The sequence below is a fragment of the Oryx dammah genome, unplaced genomic scaffold (genome assembly GCF_014754425.2).
Source record: "Oryx dammah isolate SB20612 unplaced genomic scaffold, SCBI_Odam_1.1 HiC_scaffold_1, whole genome shotgun sequence".
Classification (NCBI taxonomy): Eukaryota; Metazoa; Chordata; class Mammalia; order Artiodactyla; family Bovidae; genus Oryx; species Oryx dammah.
In genome coordinates this window covers 93,440,145-93,461,338 of record NW_024070185.1, presented here as the reverse complement: position 1 = coordinate 93,461,338, position 21,194 = coordinate 93,440,145, and the positions used below count along the sequence as shown (strand labels likewise).

Genomic DNA, 21,194 nt, shown 5'->3' with positions numbered 1-21,194 from the left:
TGCTTGCCTCTGATTCCTCGTCTGTATCATGAAGTTAATAGATAATAATAGAATTTCCACTACAAATTTGTTATGAGGATTAAATGAGCACAATACATGTAAAGTACTTAGAAAAATGCCTGATACATATTGAGGGCTCTGTAAGTGCTTGCTTTATATTATGTGACTTTTAAGTTTTTGGTCAGCTACATATATGTTTTAAATTGAAGAGCAACTATTGCATATGTGAAAATTTACTGTATGTCTCAGATAATATACTTGGTTTTATTACCTTGCCTAGGAATAACATGAAATCCCCCACTGTGTTGATGGCAGCTACTCGCAGAGCATTCTCCACGAGAATGACAAAGGCATCCTTCGCTGAGGTGCAGAAATTGGTGCTGTTGATAGCTGTGGCTGTGTATGCATTCTGGACAAAAGCGAAAACAATTTTTTTTTATCAGTAAATGTTATCTTTACAGTTTAAACCAACAATAGTTAAAGCATAGCTTGCAAAAATATTTCACAGTTAAACGCATGGCTTTGGTGAGGTACAGATTTAGATTAAGCACAAGGAAATATAAGACATTAAAAAAAAAAAAAAAAACCTGATATGGTGAAGAGAACTCGGATGGCCTAGTTTTGGTCCTTTAAAAACACTGACATTTATTAAAACACACATAAACCTTTCCTACATTCATTACCTTCTTCCCCATCTTATTAAATCAAACCATAATTTAAAACCTAGATACTTTGGGTTCATCACTAGGCATTTCAGTGATGCTTTAAAAGCTACACGCACATATAAAGGCACCAGATTGCTGTGCTGTTATATCGGGAACATCTATTTCCTCCTCCTTGGCACTTTCTTCTGTGCTGTCACTTACTCCCAGTTCTAGCAATAGACAACTCTTTGTTGCTGATTTTATACCCCTCCCTCCTGGGGCAGAACATCAAATCCCCTTTGAGAAAACAATGCTTTCTCATTTTCTTGGAGTCTGAGTGAGGTTGACACTACCTCCAGCTCTGGGGATAAGCTTTGATCGATGTAAGTCAATCAACATGTTCCACTCACAATGACTGCTCCAGGAACTGGTACATAAACCAATCAGAGCCAATGAAAGTAAAAGATGTTCCCTTGGGCTTCTGGGAAGAAAAGAAGTTCTCTTTCTCTTCTGTAGGTGCTCTGACAGAGGAGCTCTCTTATGTACCTGGACTCAAGGTGTAAGGATACAGACAACCATGCCTGTCTTGCCAACGTAACGGAAGTCAGAGCAGAGAGAAAAACCAGGCACTTGCACTTGGTGAGTCTCTACATGGTTAGGAACCAGCCAGATTCTGTACTTCTCAGTTACAGAAGCTCATAAACATCTAAGAATCCCTCCCCTCCTTCCCACCTTCTCAATCTTGCTCTTGTTGGGGCTAGACTGGGCTGGTTTTCTTTCTCCTGTAGTACTCAGTCCCCAGCTGACATATTTTATCCAATCATACCTGCTTCTGTCTCCCCATGTTTTCTTTGACTAATAGGCACTCTGATATTTTTTTCTTCTGTTTTAATTACATTCTAGAACAGCACTGACATTTTCTGGAAAATGTGAATAAGTAACATAACATGAAATATGTCTGACTCTTAAGAAGGGAACGTATATGGACTTTGTAATGAAAACATACAGTCCTGAGCAATTTTTGGTTTAGTGCTGACTTAAGAAATTGTTGGTGAGTCCAAAATATGAAGTTGCAGGAAAATCACAGAACACAAAGGCATACTTTATACTGTGTTGTCTGTAACGTTTTAAACACTGAGATCAGAAGAGGCAGTCTTTAATTTATGAGTGTTCCAATTGTCCGCTCGTTAGTTATTACGAACTGGGTATGAAGATGAGGTTGGAGTCATCAAAAATTTAATTTGCCATTATATGATTAATTTCATTGGTTAAAAATGCAGAACTTTTCAGGGCCAAAGAGAGACTACCGTACTGAGTAGGTCACTATTTGTGGTTCATAAACTTTATTCGATATTGGAACAGCAGGAAATAACAGTGCTCTTTGAGAAACACAGTATGATCTTAATACACGAAATATCTTCATACAAATTGGCATAGCTTGTATGCAGTAGCCCTCATAGTCAACAAGAGTCCAAAATGCAGTACCTGGGTGCAATCTCAAAATCGACAGAACGAACTTTGTTCGCTTCCAAGGCAAACCATACGATATCACAATAATCCAAGTCTATGCCCCAATCACTAATGCCAAAGAAGATAAAGTTGAATGGTTCTATGAAGACCTACAAGGTTCTCTAGAACTAACACCAAAAAAAGATGTCCTTTTCATCACGGGAGGACTGGAATACAAAAGTAGGAAGTCAAGATATAGCTGAAGTAATAGGTAAGTTTGGCCTTGGAGTACAAAAAGAAGCAGAACAAAGTCTAACAGAGTTTTCCCAAGAGAACGCACTGGTCATAGCAAACACCCTGTTCCAACAACACATGAGACAACATGGACATCACCAGTTGGTCAATACTGAAATCAGATGGATTCTGTTCTTTGCAAATGAAGATAAAGCTCTATACAGTCAGCAAAAACAAGCCCAGGAGCTGACTGTGGCTCAGATCATGAACTCCTTATTGCAAAATTCAGACGTAAATTGAAGTAGGGAAAACCACCAGGCCATTTAGGTATGACCTAAATCAAATCTGTTATGATTACACAGTGGAAGTGACAAATAGATTCAAAGGATTAGATCTGATACACAAGAGTGCCTGAAGAACTATGGACAGAGGTTCATAATACTGTTCAAGAGGTGGCGATCAAAACGATCCCCAAAGAAAAAATGCAAGAAGGCTAAGTGGTTGTCTGAGGAGGCCTTACAAATAGCTGAGAAAAGAAGAGAAGCAAAGGGCACAGGAGAAAAGGAAAGATATACCCATCTGCATGCAGAGTTCCAAAGAATAGCAAGGAGAGATAAGAAAGCCTTCCTCAGTGATCAATGCAAAGAAATAGAGGAAAACAATAGGATGGGAAAGACTAGATCTCTTAAAGAAAATTAGACCTATCAAGGGAACTTCTCATGCAAAGATGGGCACAATAAAGGACAGAAATGGTATGGACCTAACAGAAGCAGAAAATATTAAGAAGAGGTGGCAAGAATACACAGAACTATAAAAAAAAAAAGATCTTAATGGCCCAGATAACCACAATGTTGTGATCATTCACCTAGAACCAGACATTTTGGAGTGCAAAGTCAAGTGGGTCTTAGGAAGCATCACTACAAACAAAGTCAGCGGAGTTGATGGAATTCCAGCTGAGCTATTTCAAATCCTCAAAGACGGTGCTGTTAAGTGCTGCACTCAATTTGTCACCAAATTTGGAAATCTCCACAGCAACCACAAGACTGGAAAAGGTCAGTTTTCATTCCAATCCCAAAGAAAGACAATACCAAAGAATGTTCAAAGTACTGCACAACTGCTCTCATTTCACAGGTTAGCAAAGTAACGCTGAAAATTCTCCCAGCTAGGCTTCAACAGTATGTGAACCGAGAACTTCCAAATGTTCAAGCTGGATTTAGAAAAGGCAGAGGAACTAGAGATCAAATTGCCAACAATCATTGACAGAAACAATCACAGAAAAAGGAAGAGAATTCCAGAAAAACATCTACTTCTGGTTCATTGACTATGCTAAAGCCTTTGACTGTGTGCATCACAACAAACTGTGGAAAATTCTTAAAGACATGGGAATACTAGCATCTTACCTACTTCCTGAGAAACCTGTATGCAGGTCAAGAAGCAACAGTTAGAACCAGACATGGAATAATGGACCAGTTACAAATTGGGAAAAGAGTACATCAAAGCTGTATATTGTCACCCTGCTTATTTAATTTATATGCAGAGTACATCATGAGAAATGCTGGGCTGGATGAAGCATAAGCTGGAATCAAGACAGGTGGGAGAAATGTCAGTAACCTCAGGCATGTAGATGACACCACCCTTATGGCAGAAAGTGAAGAGGAACTAAAGAACTTCTGGATGAAGGTGAAAGAGGAGAGTGAAAAGCTGGCTTAAAACTCAACACTCAAAAAACTAAGATCATGGCATCCGGTTCCATCACTTCATGGCAAATAGATGGGGAAACAATGGGAACAGTGACAGACTTTACTTTTTTGGGCCCCAAAATCACTGCAGATGGTGACTGTAGCCATGAAATTGAGACACTTACTCCTTGGAAGAAAAGCTATGACCAACCTAGACAGAGTATTAAAAAGCAGAGACATTACTTTGCCAACAAAGGTTTATCTAGTCAAAGCTATGGTTTCTCCAGTAGCCATTATGGATGTGAGAGTTGGACTATAAAGCAAGCCGAGCACCGAAGAATTGATGCTTTTGGACTGTGGTGTTGGAGAAGACTCTTGAGAGTCCCTTGAACTGCAAAGAGATCAAACCAGCCCATCCTAAAGGAAATCAACTCTGAATATTCATTGAAGGGACTGATGCTGAAGCTGAAACTCCAATACTTTGGCCACCAGATATGAAGAGCCTACTTATTGGAGAAGACCCTACTTATTGGAGAAGACCCTACTTATTGGAGAAGACCCTGATGCTGGGAAAGACTGAAGGTAGGAGGAGAAGGGGACAAGAGGGTGAGATGGCTGGATGGCATCACCGACTCAATGGACATAAGTTTGAGTAAGCTCTGAGAGTTGGTGATGGACAGGGAAGCCTGGTGTACTGCAGTCTATGGGGTTGCAAAGAGTTGGACATGACTGAGCGACTGAACTAAACTGAAACTGGAAATAAGCATATGTGGATATGTTTCAAAAAGGCTGAGAAGATGGGTTCTCTAGACAGTAAGTGAGGTTGGTGTTGATTCTTAAGGGTACTCTAGAGGAGGGGCAACAAAGTTTTTTGGTAAAAGACCAGATAGTGAATATTTTTGGCTTTGTGGACCATATAATCTCTGCCACAATTGCTCAGTTCTGCCATCATAACATAAAACAGCCAAAAAGTTTGTAAATTAATGAACATAGCTGTGTTCCAATAAAACTTATGTATTGAAGTACATATTTAGCCCACAGGTAGCAGTTTGAAAACACTGCCCTAAAACAAATTATTAATGGGGCTTGTTTGGTTGTTTTTATTTGTTTTGTTTTGGGTTTGTTATTGCTCATTTTTTAGGTGAGTAAGGAAGTAGTGAGAACTGGGAACTACTCTGGGTTCCTTGAGAATAGATCAGGCTTGGAAAGTTCTGTATCATTTTTTAGCTGAGTTACTGTTACATAAGATCAAAAGTACAGTTTATTTTGATGTCGTGAGGCTATTCACAAAATGTTTCAAAAGAAGCTTTATAGAAGATTAGGAAATGTGAACCACTGCAGTTAGGTAGTTAACTCTTTGGTGCCTGCTGTCTTTTAACTGATAGGAAGCACTGGCCAATGACAGCATAAAGTGGGCAAACAGTAGGTGAGTGCTACCAGGACAACTTACTAGTAAGATTTCCTTAAAATATTGTATATATTAGCTTTTGAGATAAGACCTGTGAGCACGAGATAGCAATATATTGTGCTGTTGTTCATTCGCTCAGTCCTGTCCAACTCTTTGGTGACCCCATGGACTGCAGCACGCCAGGCTTCCCTGTCCTTCGCTATTTTCTGGAGCTTGTTCAAACTCATGTCTATTAAGTCGGTGATGCCATCCAACCATCTTGTCCTCTGTCATCCCCTTCTCCTCCTACCATCAATCTTTCCCAGTATCAGGGGCTTTTCCAATAAGTCGGTAGGGTAAAAAAGCCTACCAGATTAACTACACACATATTATCTATGTATGTACACACACACACATATAATTAATATTGATGTAAAAAAGCATCATTATAATGCCTAGAATCAAGGGTACTGGATAACCCATTTAAAACAACTGGGTGTTGTCTTAAATCTCACCCCTTAAATGAAGACCAACAATGCTTAACTATGCTGTACTCCCCTTTTCAGTTTGAACATAACTTTCCTTGAAGGAAGAGGCAGGACCGAGAGGACCACATACCTCCAATTTCTCTCTTCTGTTATCATCAGGCCAAATGAGTCAAAGAGCAGGCCCAATGTTTCGAAACTTAACAACAAAAGTTTTTTTTGCTACTCTCATTAATTTTGAGAGCTTCACTTTACTTGAGAATTATTATTCTTCCTCTGCTGCTTCTTTCTCCCTCCTCCAACCATCTCCACCCATTTGATCTACTTTTAAAGCAAAAGGCTATTTGTAGACATGAAAGGAGGCAGCAGTGATTTCTTTTCTCCATTCCTTGGTTCCGGGGTTGGATGTGCTCAGAGAAATTCAGACTTCTTGGCAATATTCCTACAGATCTATGCAACTCTTTTATAGTCAACCTAACTGAAAAAAGGTGGGTATTTTATAAACTTTTTCCTACTCCCAAGGCAAGAAGATGAGCTGCATGTGATACACAAAGGTCAAGATAATCTCTTTAGGAAGAAAAATGTGCTAAAGATCATACCAGGCCATTGAAATTTCCCTCCCCTTCTATATCTCCTAGTCTAAAGGATTCACACCAGGGTTCTCAAGAAATTCTGAGTCCTTTGTGGCTAATAAGCATTCTCTGAGCTTTCTGCTGATGACTTAGTTAAGATTTTTAGAGCCTACTCACCTTCTTCCCAGACTGCCTTCCTGATATTGAGCTAAACTGCCCACAGAGAGTCATCAATGATTAACATTTAGTCTGTGCCCAACATCTGCTCACGCAGGACACAGGCTTAAAGACTCAATTCTTTAAGTCTCACCGGCAGGACTCAATTCTCAGAAACAACATGAAAGATGATCACCATCCAGTAATCTGCCTATTAGCCCAAGTGGTCCCTGGTGTGGGTACTTTTGTGTGAAAGGTTATAGTGAAAAAGTACTGGTCCCCAGGCCTGCCCGGCCATAGGTCCCAGAGCACAGATTCTATACTTTCACACCTTCTTTCTTTTCTTCATTTAAGGACCTAGAAATTCTCTTAAAGTTTAAAATCTTAACATAATAATCCACTTAATAGGGCAAGCTAGACAGCAATGGTAGGAAAAGGGGAACAGATAAGTAAAACTCTACATGTGGATCATCATACATTAAATAGGGGCAACGGTAATCAAAATGATCCCTTTTGCATTTTGAGGGAGGGACGGAGGAAGCACAAAGTCCAGTCTATACCATATATTTCACTCAGTTTGGTTCTCAATACTCCAACTTTTTAAGGGACAGAATTAAAAATATGTTGTAAATCTTAATTTAAATAGACTGCATAAAAACTACCACTTGTCTTAGTTTAAAACAGGAAACAGTTTCAGCAGAAAGCTGCTTTCAGCAATTTATAGAAGAAAGCTTGAATATTCTCTATAACAATTACTTTTCTTTAAGTTGTACAAAAGCATGTACACATTTGACCCTTGAACAACACAGGGGTCAGGGTGCCAACTCTTTCACACAGTTGTCAATTCCCTCTCCTTCTACACCTCTTAGTCTAAAGGATTCACGCCAGGGTTCTTAAGAAATTCTGAGTCCTTTGTGGCTAATTAGTGTTCTCTGAACTTTCTGCCAACCACTTAGACTAACTTTATAAAAAAAAATAAGTGAAGTCTCTCAGTCGTGTCCAACTCTATGCAACCCCATGGACTGTAGCCTACTAGGCTCCTCTGTCCATGGGATTTTCCAGGCAAGAATACTGCAGTGGGTTGCCATTTCCTTCTCCAAGACTAACTCTATAGTCTCTGTTATCTATGGTTCCTGCAGCCATGGGTTCAATCAACAGCGGACTGTGCTGTACTAGAGTATGTAGTTTTATTTTTAAAAATTCCTATATAAGTGGACCCCCATAATTTTTTTCATCATAAGTTGATTTTACTACATTCACATATTAAACAATACACCCACTGGTGGCCAATACCATATATTAATGACCAAAACAAGATAAAAAGGGGGTAGCACCTCACTCCCTTAAAAAAGCCCTGCCCCTTCCCTGGATTAATGCACATGCCTCCCACTCCCCATCATTCGTCTCACTCCTCCTCCCTTTAGATTAAATCCCTCTTGCCAGGGTAAGAAGTTCATTTCTGATGGACCCACACAATCTAAAGCTGTTGTTCAAGGGTCAACTGTAGGAAGCAGTGTGTAGTCATGTCATGATCCAGGCAAACTTAGATTTGAAACTTCCTTCACCTCTAGATCATGTGATCTGCTACAAGGTACCAGACTCAATGTTTTCATGGATAAAATAGAGGAAATGCACCTTCCTTACAGAGTTGGAGAAAGTGTTAATATATATAAAGTGCTTAGTGTACTATCAGGGATTTAAGTATGTGCTCAAAAAATAACTCCCACTCATACTATGTAGAGAAAAGCCTTATAATCTTAAGGGTTTATCAGCTGGAGAACAGATGCCCTCCAGTGTTAAATGTACTGTCTTCAAACAATGTCCAAGTAAACCAAGACCTGAGTAATTCAATGCCCCAAAGAAACAGATTCTAGTTGGAATAATCTTTCTACTTAAAGCGAATTTTATACTGTTCCATTAGATGTACAATTACTTTCCTGTCACATCAAGATAAGCACAGGCAGAAACAAAAAGCGGTTCACAGTTTACTCTGTTTATCCGCAAAACCCTAGCACCTATGCTATATATATTTAATGGCTTATTTTTAAAAAATCTAAAGCTGTTTTTATTTAAATTGAAGTACTTCCCTGGTGGCTCAGAGGTTAAAGCGTCTGCCTGGAATGCAGGAGACCTGGGTTCGATACCTGGGTTGGGAAGATCTCCTGGAGAAGGAAATGGCAACCGATTCCAGTACTCTTGCCTGGAAAATCCCATGGAGGGAGGAGCCTGGTAGGCTACAGTCCATGGGGTCCCAAAGAGTCAGACACGACTGAGCGACTTCACTTTCACTTTCACTATAGTTGATTTACAATACTGTGTTAGTTTCAGGTGTACAGCAAAGTGATTCACACACACACACACACACACACATATATATATATTCTTTTTCAGAGTCTTTTCCCTTTTAGGTTATTACAAAATATCAGGTATAGTTTTCTGTGCTATACAGTAGGCCCTTGTTGCTTACATATTTTATATACAGTAGTGAGAGTTGGACTGTGAAGAAAGCTGAGTGCCGAAGAATTGATGCTTTTGAACTGTGGTGTTGGAGAAGATTTGAGAGTCCCTTGGACTGCAAGGAGATCCAGCCAGTCCATCTTAAAGGAAATTAGTCCTGAATATTCATTGGAAGGACTGATGCTGAAGCTGAAACTCCCAATACTTTGACCACCTGATGTGAAGAACTGACTGACTGGAAAAGACCCTGATGCTAGGAAAGATTGAAAGTAGGAGGAGAAAGGGATGACAGAGGATGAGATGGTTGGATGGCATCACCGACTCGATGGACATGAGTTCAAGCAAGCTTTGGGAGTTGGTGATGGACAGGGAAGCCTGGCGTGCTGTATAGTCATAAGGGATTTGATTTAGGTCATATCTGAATGGTCTAGTGGTTTTCCCTACTTTCTTCAATTTAAGTCTGAATTTGGCAATAAGGAGCTCATGATCTGAGCCACAGTCAACTCCCAGTCTTGTTTTTGCTGACTGTATAGAGCTTCTCCATCTTTGGCTGCAAAGAACAGAATCAATCTGATTTTGGTGTTGACCATCTGGTGATGTCCATGTGTAGAGTCTTCTCTTGTGTTGCTGGAAGAGGGAGTTTGCTATGACCAGTGCATCAAATGGCATTATTTTATCATTTTTTATAGTTGAGAAATGTTCCATTGTGTGCGTGTGTGTATACATACACACACACAGCACATCTTCTTTATCCATTCATAAAGCTCTGTTTTGAAGCCAGCTGTATTTTCCACACTGTTTGGCACATAGCTGGGGACTATGGGATTTCATATCATGCTGCACAATGACTCTGGTCTATCCCACTTCCACGTCAACACTCCTCTCTATTATCCTCTGTATCCTCTACAGCAGTGGCGACCAACTGATGGCCTATAGACAACTGATGATATGTGGCCCAAAGTCTATACAATGTTTGCTCTGGCTCACTCAGAACTATTCTTTTTTTATTAGTTGTAAACATTTTAATAGCAAGAGATAAAAATTCAAACATCCAGAATTCTGGCTTCTCAGAAAACTGAAGAGTTAGAAACTGTCTATAAATTCTCACATGGCAAAGGTATATTAGAGCTAAGTGGTGACAGCCTTCTTTGGATGGAACACGAGCTCTGCAGTTGACCACTCTCTACTGTTCCCTATAGCTCTGGACCCTGGCTGCTGCACTCAGTCACGTGAAGGATGTAATGAACCTCAAGTGGCCCTTCAGGGGTTTATGCTGTCCAGTTCCACTCAAGGCTTTTAACCTCAAGTTGCAAGTTTTCTTTTTTTAAAAAAATCTGTTTATTTATCTTGGCTGTATCGGGTCTTAGTTGCAGCACACAGGATCTTTGCTGTGTCACACAGATGTTTCACTGTAGTGCACTGAGTCTCTAGTTGTGGTGCATAGGATTAGCTGCTCTACAGAATGTGGGATCTTAGTCCCCCAGGATCCAACCCACCTCCTCTGCACTGCAAAGTAGATTCTTAATCACTGGACTACCAGGGAGATATCTCAGGTTGGATATTGGCATACAGGAGGAAAATGACGTAAAGTGACATTAACTGACTCATTGTTAACCATTTCCAAAGAGTATTACAAAAAACCAAACTCCAAATGAGAGACTCTGCATGTGAAATGTGAGCCACAAGTGCCTGGCACATGATAAGTGCTCAGTAAATAATAGCTGGCATTGTAATTGGTATTATTTCACTGTACTCCATTGAATAAACATAATCTCAGAGAACAGACAGGTGATTATACAAGAAGTTTTTGAAAAATAAGAATGCAAGAGATTTGCCTCACAGGACACCTGAGATATATAATGAAGCTATAATAAATATTCCAGTACTATATTCATGTAACTTATATAATACTGCACATCAACTATATTAAAAAAATAAAAATAAAAACAAACAGAAAAACCCAAACCAAACCAAACCAAAACTCAGTACTGGTAGAAGAATAGACAAATCAATGGTATAGGAAAAAAAGGCCCAAAGACAGACTCGAGTACAATATGTAAGAACTTAATACATGATTGAATTGACATTTCACTGCAGAAGAAAGGATAGATTAATTATTATTTGGTCCTGGAACAACTGATTGAATCCCAAATAAACTTTTTTCAAAGAAGGGAAACCTCTAAAGGACTACAAGAAAAACAGGTAGAATTTGATATTCAAGTGGGGAAAACTTTTCTAAGTAGAAAAGCCAAGAGAGAAACCACAAAGGAAAAGTTAAACAGACTTGACAAGAGAAAATAAAAATTTAGTTCAGTTCAGTTGCTCAGTCGTGTCTGACTCTGTGACCCCATGAACTGCAGCACTCCAGGCCTCCCTCTCCATCACCAACTCCCGGAGTCCACCCAAACCCATGTCCATTGTGTCAGTGATAAAAATTGATGTGCATTATAAAAATATAAAAGAAATTAACTGTGGGCATTGCTACAGAATAAGATTCTCCACTCACTGAAGACTTGCTGTGTCTAAGCCCATACTCAGAGCACCGTAGACTCTCTTCATATTCATGGTAACAGGCACTGTAAACACTATTTTAGCCCTACTTTACATATGAGGTTCAGAGCTTATCAGACATTAATTGAAGTAAAATACTGCAAACTTATTCTCAAAGCTATTATTAAGTATATTAATGAAAGTGTTAAGTAGTTAGTCAGACACAAGTGGGTCCCTGCTCCATCCTGGATGGGGCCATCTTTCCCTCCCTGACCTGGACACTGGTGATCAGAACATGCCCAGAGATCCTCCCTTAATTGTGGTCAAGACAGTTAAATTTCCAGTCTTATCAGGCCCAAATAAGATAAAACCTTCCATCACATGTTGGCGCAGGCACACCAAGCCCTAAAACCCTAAAAGGTGACACAGTATAACCTGGGGTTCATTATTCTGTATTTGTAATAAACTAGTATTGCAGCATTTGTCCCGGCCTGCACTGCCCCCCGTGCCCTGCCCTGACCTGACCCCTCATGGGTTTTTCTTGGGTGCTTGTCGGTAAGTGCCTGCACACAAGGAGAAAAGTTATATAACCTAAAACGGACAATCAGCGTGTCAAATGATGCAGGACACAGGGAGGGACTTGCCACTACTTTGAAAAACCAATCCTATCCCCAGCTGGAAAGTGAAAGTGAAGTCGCTCAGTTGTGTCTGACTCTGCGATCCCATGGACTGTAGCCCATTAGGCTCCTCCATCCATGGGATTCTCCAGGCAAGAGTACTGGAGTGGGTTGCCATTTCCTTCTCCAGAGGGCTGCTGCTAGTTTCCACACAGCCCACTGTCCTTTTCTCTCTTGGAAGTATACTTTCACTTAGTTTAATAAAACTTCTGCTGCTTAAAAGTGTTCTATGTCTTTTGATTGAATTCTTTCCTTCGGGAGGTCAAGGACTGAGTTGCCATTTTACTGGTAACAAAAGTGTTATGTTAGACGGTGAGATCATGGGTGATTTTTTTTCTTGTTTTGATTTTCCAAACTCTTCAGTATTTTATATTACATTTACTGTCAGAGAAAAGACACATTATAGAACTACCTTTTGAATTCTTTGTCACAGCTCTGTTATCTTAGAGTAAAACACGGGGAGTTCTTTATAAATAAATAAAATGGGGTAAAGAAAGAGTGATAATAACACTTACTAGGTGTCTACCAAAAGCTAGACACTGTAAGAGTTGATTTATCTGCATTATATTTCATCCTAACCTAAAGCCTATGAGGACAGGTATATTTTTTCCACTTACTGAAGCAGGAAACTGAGACTCACAGGCTTCACTGAGCTTGCTAGGGAAGGAAACACATCTTCAACATTTGGGCTCTTTCTACTGTGGCTTCACACCTGTAGCAGAGCACTAAGCTTATACCTGCTGACTGCATGTGATAGTATTAAAGTGTCTCTTCTTACACTTACAGATCATACACTTATACCCTGCTTTCTCAAATTTTAGAAAAATCTCTGGAGCTCATTGATTCAGTACCACCAAACAGATGGGTACCCATCCTGCTCTGAAACATTTCACAGGAACAAAGGTTAAAAAATTCCACTGGCAACTGGTACTTATGCTTAAAATTAATCTGTCATGATAAGAAGTATTCTACTATTTTTAATATATTGACCTCATCTCAACATTTCTATGAAAACAAGAGACATGACACTCCAATGGTAACCAGTCTCCACATTGGAATACTTCATATTCCAAGGATGAGTTTAGAATCACTCTCCCTAAACCTTCACTCCCATGATTGATTTGCTACTATGTCAATGCTTTCCTTGAATCTTCAAGCATCATGCCTACCTCTTGAAGATTCAAAATGGACAAAACTTGTACAAGAAACACCAACTTGTAGTTTAGATATATATCACAGGACTATTAGGACTAAATTGCTGACTACTGTTTAGCTTGGAATGAGCTGAAAACTTTCTGTATGTTTTCACCTGGTTACCATCTTCATATCATGTGATTTGTTTCCTTCCTTCAGCACTTCTCCTTTTTGAGATCCTTACAGTTTTATATCATTCTCTTAATCTTTTTTAGTCCAAATATTTGGTGATTAATCATTCATTTAAAAACATTTAAAGACCACCTATTGTATACTAGGTACTATGGAAGTTTCTGCAGAGACAAAAATAAGATCCTGTCTTTAAGGAGCTAGAAGTCTAAAGGAGGAGATGAAGTAAACAGACAACTCCTATACAGTGTTCCTAGTGTTTTCACAGAGGTATGAATTGATATTGTGCAATGTCAGAGGAGGAGCTGGGGTAATGAGGGAAAGTTTCTTGGAGGTGGCGCTCAGGAAGAATCATTAAAGACCAATAGGAGCTAGTAAGACATTGGAAGGAAGTTATTTTCTGCACATTTTGGAAACTGTGAAAGCAAAAAGTGCCTATGGGAAGTGAAAACAGACAGCCATCTCTCTGAATATAAGCTATTTAGTGACAGATACAAAATGTAATGATGATTATTGTTACTGCATCCATCAACTTTTTTGATGAAGATGAGTTGTTCCAAAACCAAATTTTAAAAAACATAATTTTGCAGAATGTTGTGGCTGTTACTATTTTAATAATGACCTTCCAAATACTTTACATCCAAAGAGTATTATGAACCACAGGAATGTATCTTGTTAATGAAATATGAAATCTACTTCTTCGCATCACTCATAGAACTCCAATAAAGCAGACTCCAGGCATGCTCAACACCATCACCACAGGACTCTCTCCCTTTGGCTACATGTGAGTGAATGGACAGTGCAATGCTCCTCTTCAATCACTTAAAGGTTAATGGTGAGAAAGTCAATTTTTATCTTTGGTCTATTAGATAAGGGCATCAGTACATTAGAATTGATTTTTAGGGGCTGGAGAAAAGTGGTTAAGAAAAACAACTCAAGATGAAAAGAGTGCTTCACAGTGAGAGTCCTACACGCTTAGATATAGAAAGAGAAAGGACCAAGCCACTCCTCTGTGAACTGTTACTCCCTAAGTATCAATCCCTCCATTTGACCCTAGAAATAGCAGTTTCTTTGGTAGTATTTTCCAGGCCAGTACCACAGTCTTCAGAAGCTGGATAAAGCAAAAACAAAAAACCCCCATGGCATGTTAATTTTGAACAACAGTAGACAGTTGCAAAAAAGGAGTAAGTGTCACAACAACTTTTCACTAAAGCTTTCAAACAACATTAAATGAATTAAAGAACAATGGCTAGGGTAGACAAGATTCTCAGGGAAAATCAAAAATAAAAGGTTGTGAATTAAGGGATAAAAGATAAATGATTTTCCTGAAAGATGGACTCTAAGGAAATTTATCCACGTATTACAATTAATTTTGCTCAGTCGTATTAGACTCTTTGTGACCCCATGGACTATACAGTCCATGGAATTCTCCAGGCCAGAATACTGGAGTGGGTAGCCTATCCCTTCTCCAGGGGATCTTCCTGACCCAGGAATTAAACTGGGGTCTCCTGCAATAATAAGCTTTGGGAAGCATATATATTATGTTTCAAAATAAGAATATGATTAAAATAGTTATACTTGATCAAGGCACAATGTACAACACCATGACAAAAAAAACATTTTTCAATTAAACTCAAAAACTTTATCTTGAAAGAAGAAACAATGAACCTATCTTTGAAAGTGAGTGTTAGATGTATTTTTAAATCTTTTACCTGATTTAAATAATTTAGGCACTTTTCAAGACACCAAAGGCAACAAATGCAAGATTTCAGCACACATCGAGCACAAGCATTTTCCTGGAAAGAATGAATAATGAAAATAATTAAAGACCAAAGAATCATACCATACCAGGTAGAATATTATAAATTTTAGAAAAGTAAAAATTAAGAAAAATCACAACCTATGCTTTAAAGCCTCCACACTCACCCTTTTTTCCCTCAAAATGTAATGGTTGAATTATTTTTAATCAGTTCAATCCAACATTTACTTAGTACCTATTGCATATAAGATAGAGTATATAAGACCAACAAAGAACTTAAAAGCATTAAACGTTAACAAAGGTTAGAGTCAGAATGATACAGATCCTAGTGCAATGAGAGTGGAGAAGAGAGAGAGAAGATGCCACTTGGGAGGTCAGAGGACTCAGGGGAGGTTTCTAGGAAGAGGGGGCATTTGAGTTAAGCTATACAGAAATGCATGTTGTTTCTGCAGTTAAGGACAGGAAGGAGCGTTCCAAGGAGGGAAGTGTGAATTCACACAGAGGAATAGAAGCACAGGATATTTGGGGAAACCTGTGATTAGATAAATTTTGCCAGAGCATACAAAGTATGAGAGTGGGAGATAAGGGGGCTGAATTAGATTCCACTTGGCAAGGACGTGGAAGAAAACATTCACACTTGGACTTAATATCATTGGGAATTTTGCTACGTGCAGAACTGAGATCTGGAATGTGCCCACAGAAAGTCCAGAAAAGATTTTTCCTTACCTTTCCTTTGAGCTGACTGTGAATGTACATAAGGATCATTCGTGGAATTTTGACTAACGTGATAATGAAAGAACCTTTTGCCACAGTACCAAGGTGATAACGAATAAGGCGATTCACTGATGCCAGAATCGGTGTAAATGGCAAATTCCTTTTATCCCTGTTTAAAACATGACCAAAAAGACAATTAAAGGCTTGAGCAGGATAGAAACATAGAAAAGATTTAGTTCAAAAAAGAGTGAAAAATTAGTTCATTTTCCTTATTCTAGTTCTATGGCAAAATAGCAAAGAAACTACAAGTGCTTCAGATGTATCATGTAAAATTAATGTTTCATTTCTTTATGATAGTTTCATGGCATTCTTATGCTCTAATACTTTAAGTTAAACTGCTTTGAAAGTTCTTACTAGTAAACAGTTATGGTGGTAATTACATAATCAGATAATGGAACATAGAAAGATGTTAGACTTGGAACCTCATTTTAATGGAAAACTGTCAGGCCTACTGTAGTGCATAGTTAGCTCTGAAATTAGGAAAGGAAGTCACAACACCTTTTCTGATCCATACAAATTAAAGACTTGTTAACCTTTGCTAGATCCTTATATAAGCAAAAATACTGGGTTGACCAAAAAGTTCACTCAGCTTTTTCCATACCATCTTATGTGGAAAAACCCCAAAGAACTTCTTGGCCAACCCAATACATAACACACTAACTAGATTTATTTTTCTGATAAATGTAATTTAAGTGTAGCATGACTTGCTATTCTAATTTTTTAAGATAGTTACAGGAGAAAATAAAGAATAAAATAATAACCTCCCATTTTCCTACCTTACAGAATTATCAACTACACATTTTGTCATATTGAGTTCCACTTACTTCTTAAAGAAATTAAACTCTTATCAGCCTCAGTTCCATTTCTTTCAGGCATAATCACTTAGATTATCTTAAGTTTTCTTTTTTTTCCCCTTGCTTTTATTTTTCAATTGACGTATAATCGACCTACAATACTGTTAGTTCTGCATATATAACACAGTGACTCACTATCTCTACACATTACAAATGATCACCACAATAAGTCTAGTTGTCATCTGTCACCATACAAAATGATCACAATATTATCACCCATATTCCCCATGTGAGACTTTTCATCCCCATCATCATTCTTTCTTGTAACTGGAAGTTTGTACCTCTTAATCTCCTTTACCTATTTCACTCACAGCCTCGACCCCTCCTCTGGCAGTCACTTGATTTTTCTCTGTATCTATGAGGCTTCCCTGATAGCTCAGTTGGTAAAGAATCCGCCTGCAATGCAGAAGACCCTGGTTCGATTCCTGGGTCAGGAAGATCTGCTGGAGAAGGGATAGGTTACCCACTCCAGTATTCTTGGGCTTCCCTTGTGGCTCAGCTGGTAAAGAATCCACCTGCAATGCAGGAGACCTGGGTTCAATCCCTGGGTTGGGATGATCCCCTGGAGAAGGGAAAGGCTACCTATTCCAGTATTCTGGCCTGGAGAATTCCATGGACTGAATAGTCCATGAGGTTGCAAAGAGTCAGACACAACTGAGCGACTTTCATTTGAGTCTATTTCACATGAGTCTATTTGTTATGTTTACTTGTTTTGTTTTTTAGATTCCACATGTAAGTGAAATCATACAGGTATCTGACATTCTCTGCCTGACTTATTTCACTCAGCGTAATACCCTCTAGGTCCATCCATGCTGTTACAACTTAAGTTTTCTGACAAGTATAAATTCTCACCTAGTAAAATAGTAGGTCACCACAGCTCCTGCCACAGTCATCTGCTGACAGGCTAAAATAAATTCACTGATCCAAATCAGGCCCACCACATGGTACCACCACATGTACTGCAGAGGCCCTGACATTTTGAACTCCACAAAGCCTTGTTCATTCTGAACAGCACTACCTAGGAAAATATCAAAGAAGGAAAGAAGAAGCACATAAAGTATAAACCAAAAAAACATGGCTATTAAATCTAGGAGATTAAGCTAATTTCCAACAATATATCCCTACCCCCAAACCACTGGCATTATGATCACAGTGTTATTTCATTAAGGGACAAAAATAATTATCACTTCAAAAGTTGTGTAGCAGAACACTGTAAAATCAAGCATTTTGTATTCCTCAAAGGCAACATATATAGCTTTTAAAAGTTGCTCTGTTTGAATATAATTCTTACCACTTTATCAGCTATTTAGTTTAGTTATGAATTTTCCAACACTTCAGTTTTCTTAAAGAGCTATTACTTGTCCAATAATTACAGATGTAAAATTAGCAAAGTACAGAAATTATTATTTTGAATTGGTGGTGTGTTGAATGACCAGAGAAGTTACATATACGCTTATTATCCTGATACCACTCTTCACAATTAATTCCATTTAGACATACATAACTTTTGATATTGGAGAAGGCAATGGCACCCCACTCCAGTACTCTTGCCTGGAAAATCCCATGGATGGAGGAGCCTGGTAGGCTGCAGTCCATGGGGTCGCTAAGAGTCGGACACGACTGAGCAACTTCACTTTGACTTTTCACTTTCATGCATTGGAGAAGGAAATGGCAACCCACTCCAGTATTCTTGCCTAGAGAATCCCAGGGATGGGGGAGCCTGGTGGGCTGCCCTCTATGGGGTCTCACAGAGTTGGACAGACTGAAGCGACTTAGCAGCAGCAGCAACTTTTGGTATTAAGTATGGCTACAAGTAGGTCTGAGCATCTAACTATGAACTGTATCACCACTAGCTCTATATAGATTCCGGTCATTTCCAAACTAGAAAATCCCAAGGAGGTAGGCTGATCTTTGGCTGTCACTGGAGTTTGAGGCAACTCCAGAGGAGCACTGCATTCATTGGTTCATCTCAGAATGAATCTAAATGTCCGAGTCAGTACAGGAGCCTACTTCAAATCCACAACCATCTCAAAACTGGATATGATTTCAGGCCCTACCTGGTTTAGACTCACTTTGCTGGGAAGATCTAAATATCATGAATGGGGAATGCGTTATTATTATTTTTTTAACTTTCCTTTTTATATTGGGGTATAGCAGATTAACAATGTTGTGATAGTTTCAAGTAAACAGTGAAAGGACTCATCCATCCGAACTCACGTATCCATTTCCCCTCAAACTCTCCTCCCCTCCAGGCTGTCATATAATACATCCCTGTGCTATGGAGTAGGTCCTTCTTGGTTATCCATTTTAAATACAGCAGTGTGCATGTGTCCATCCCAAACTCCCAAACTATCCCTTCCCCACATTCTCACCCCTGGCAACCATTAGTTCTCTAAGTCTGTTTCTGCTAAGTAAGTTCATCTGTAAAAAGGTAATGTGTTATTGAAGAGCCATAACCTCTGTTATTTCTGATGGCTTATCAGACCTTAGTCCATAAATGTCTTAAGAATTATATTTCTCTGATGTTTTAAAATATTTTAATGCAAATCAGTTTCATTGCTAAAAGAAAGCAGCAACACGTCTTCTTACCGGCTGTGCCAAGAAAGAGAAGTGTCATGATCCAGTACACCCAAAACAGGACAAGAGCAAAGAAAGTCCAAAAGGGCTGGAAGACTAGCAGCGGCAAGTGAATGAAGACCTTGCCAGCCACGTGGAACAAGGCAATGGTGAGAGCAACCCGCTTGCGCATCACCAGCATGACCAGGAACAAGATAACCTGTATGCAGAAAATGGACGGGAAGGGTCAAGCTGCTGTTTTAAGTGGTAAAAACGGAAACAATGGTGCAAAAATTTTAACATAACTCTTAATTCCACTTATCATTTTTCATTATTTACTGAAAATGTCCTCTAAAGGTAAACAGAAGAATTTCTAAATTATTAATACATCCTAGAATGCTACTTTTCCATTTCCTACTCTTTACAAATCAAAACATGTCACTTGTCATCAGGATGAGACTCATAAAATTTTGTAAACTGGGGAGAGGACCACATGTTATGATCACAAAAGCACAGGTATTTGTACGTCCTCTCCCTTATTGGATCAGGAGCACCTTAAGAGCAGGGTTCATGTCAAACTTATTCACTCCCCACTCTGCCCTGGCACTTGGAACAGAGATATGTACTTAAAAGATGATTAATAATATTTGCACAATGATAGCACAATGGTTTTATAGCAGCTTTATTTTTAGTTTCTAATGCTCAATGAAAAGCTTGGGATTGCTCCAAGAAGTAAACTGAGATTTTTTTCCCCCCTTTTATCAGATATGGGAGGGAGATAAACCAAAAATATAAATATAGATTATTGAACCATGTTAATTAATAATTTTACTGTAATTAGTATAGTAATTATACTAGTGAAGCTCATCTCTATTTTTGGAATAATGTTGTTAAAAGTTTAAAAGGAAAAAAAATGGGAAAATAATTAGGGAAAAACAGAATGACATGAGATGGCTTATTTCTTAATATACTTTTCTATAATAAAGAGAACTGTTTTTTAAAAATAGTTACATTATTTCATGACAGTAAGATATATGTTCTTCCTAGAAAATGATAATTAATATTCTAGGTGAACATTCCCTCTCAAAAAGCAGACAGTGCAGAACAAAATGTCGCATCAAACAGCACCCATCAATTAGAGAAGCCTCTGAAGACTTCTGAGGAGGTCATACCCCACGGGACAGAGATTTAACCTGATAGTGATTAAGGGAAGGCTTGCAATAGCTAGGGCTAAGTTTCTGCTTCCTTAATGGTCTATAAATAAAACATAAACCTGAAAGATACACCGAGGCCTGTACTTACCGTGAACACTGTTGCTGAAATGGCATAGATGAGGAGGGCCCGAAGATTGGCCTCAGCTACCTGAGGCTGATCAGGAATAACCGTTTCTTTGGGAGACTTTCTTTGCTTTGCATACAGCCACCAGAGCACACCTGTGCCACCTGGAGACAGGAAACAATTTTGCAATAATTAGCACAAGAAAATGTGTACCATAAATCCTCAATTTTCTAGACCCTTCCTATACCTCACCATGGACTAACAGCAACAATCCATTTGGCTGGGAGGTGTGTGGCTGTCACTTCTTGCCAGCAAAGGGGAACTCCAATGACTCCGCTATCATCTTCCACATTACGCACTTACAAATCTTTAACTGTATCAAATGAACTTCCTTTAACTATATTACCAGTTCTGAAGCTG

General features: G+C 38.9%; 1 protein-coding gene across 3 annotated transcripts in view; it reads right to left on the bottom strand.

Annotated features, from left to right (window-relative positions):
* The window catches only part of SLC44A1 (solute carrier family 44 member 1), a 217,127-nt gene that overhangs the window by 62,493 nt on the left and 133,440 nt on the right, over positions 1-21,194 (bottom strand). For all 3 annotated transcript variants that reach the window (XM_040241010.1, XM_040241025.1, XM_040241018.1), the window contains exons 8-13: positions 20,799-20,938; positions 19,530-19,716; positions 17,793-17,958; positions 16,039-16,195; positions 15,266-15,349; positions 272-409 (exon numbers count right to left, since the gene is read on the bottom strand). In XM_040241010.1, the coding sequence (XP_040096944.1) occupies positions 272-409; positions 15,266-15,349; positions 16,039-16,195; positions 17,793-17,958; positions 19,530-19,716; positions 20,799-20,938 (872 nt within the window). The remainder of the gene's footprint in view (positions 1-271; positions 410-15,265; positions 15,350-16,038; positions 16,196-17,792; positions 17,959-19,529; positions 19,717-20,798; positions 20,939-21,194) is intronic.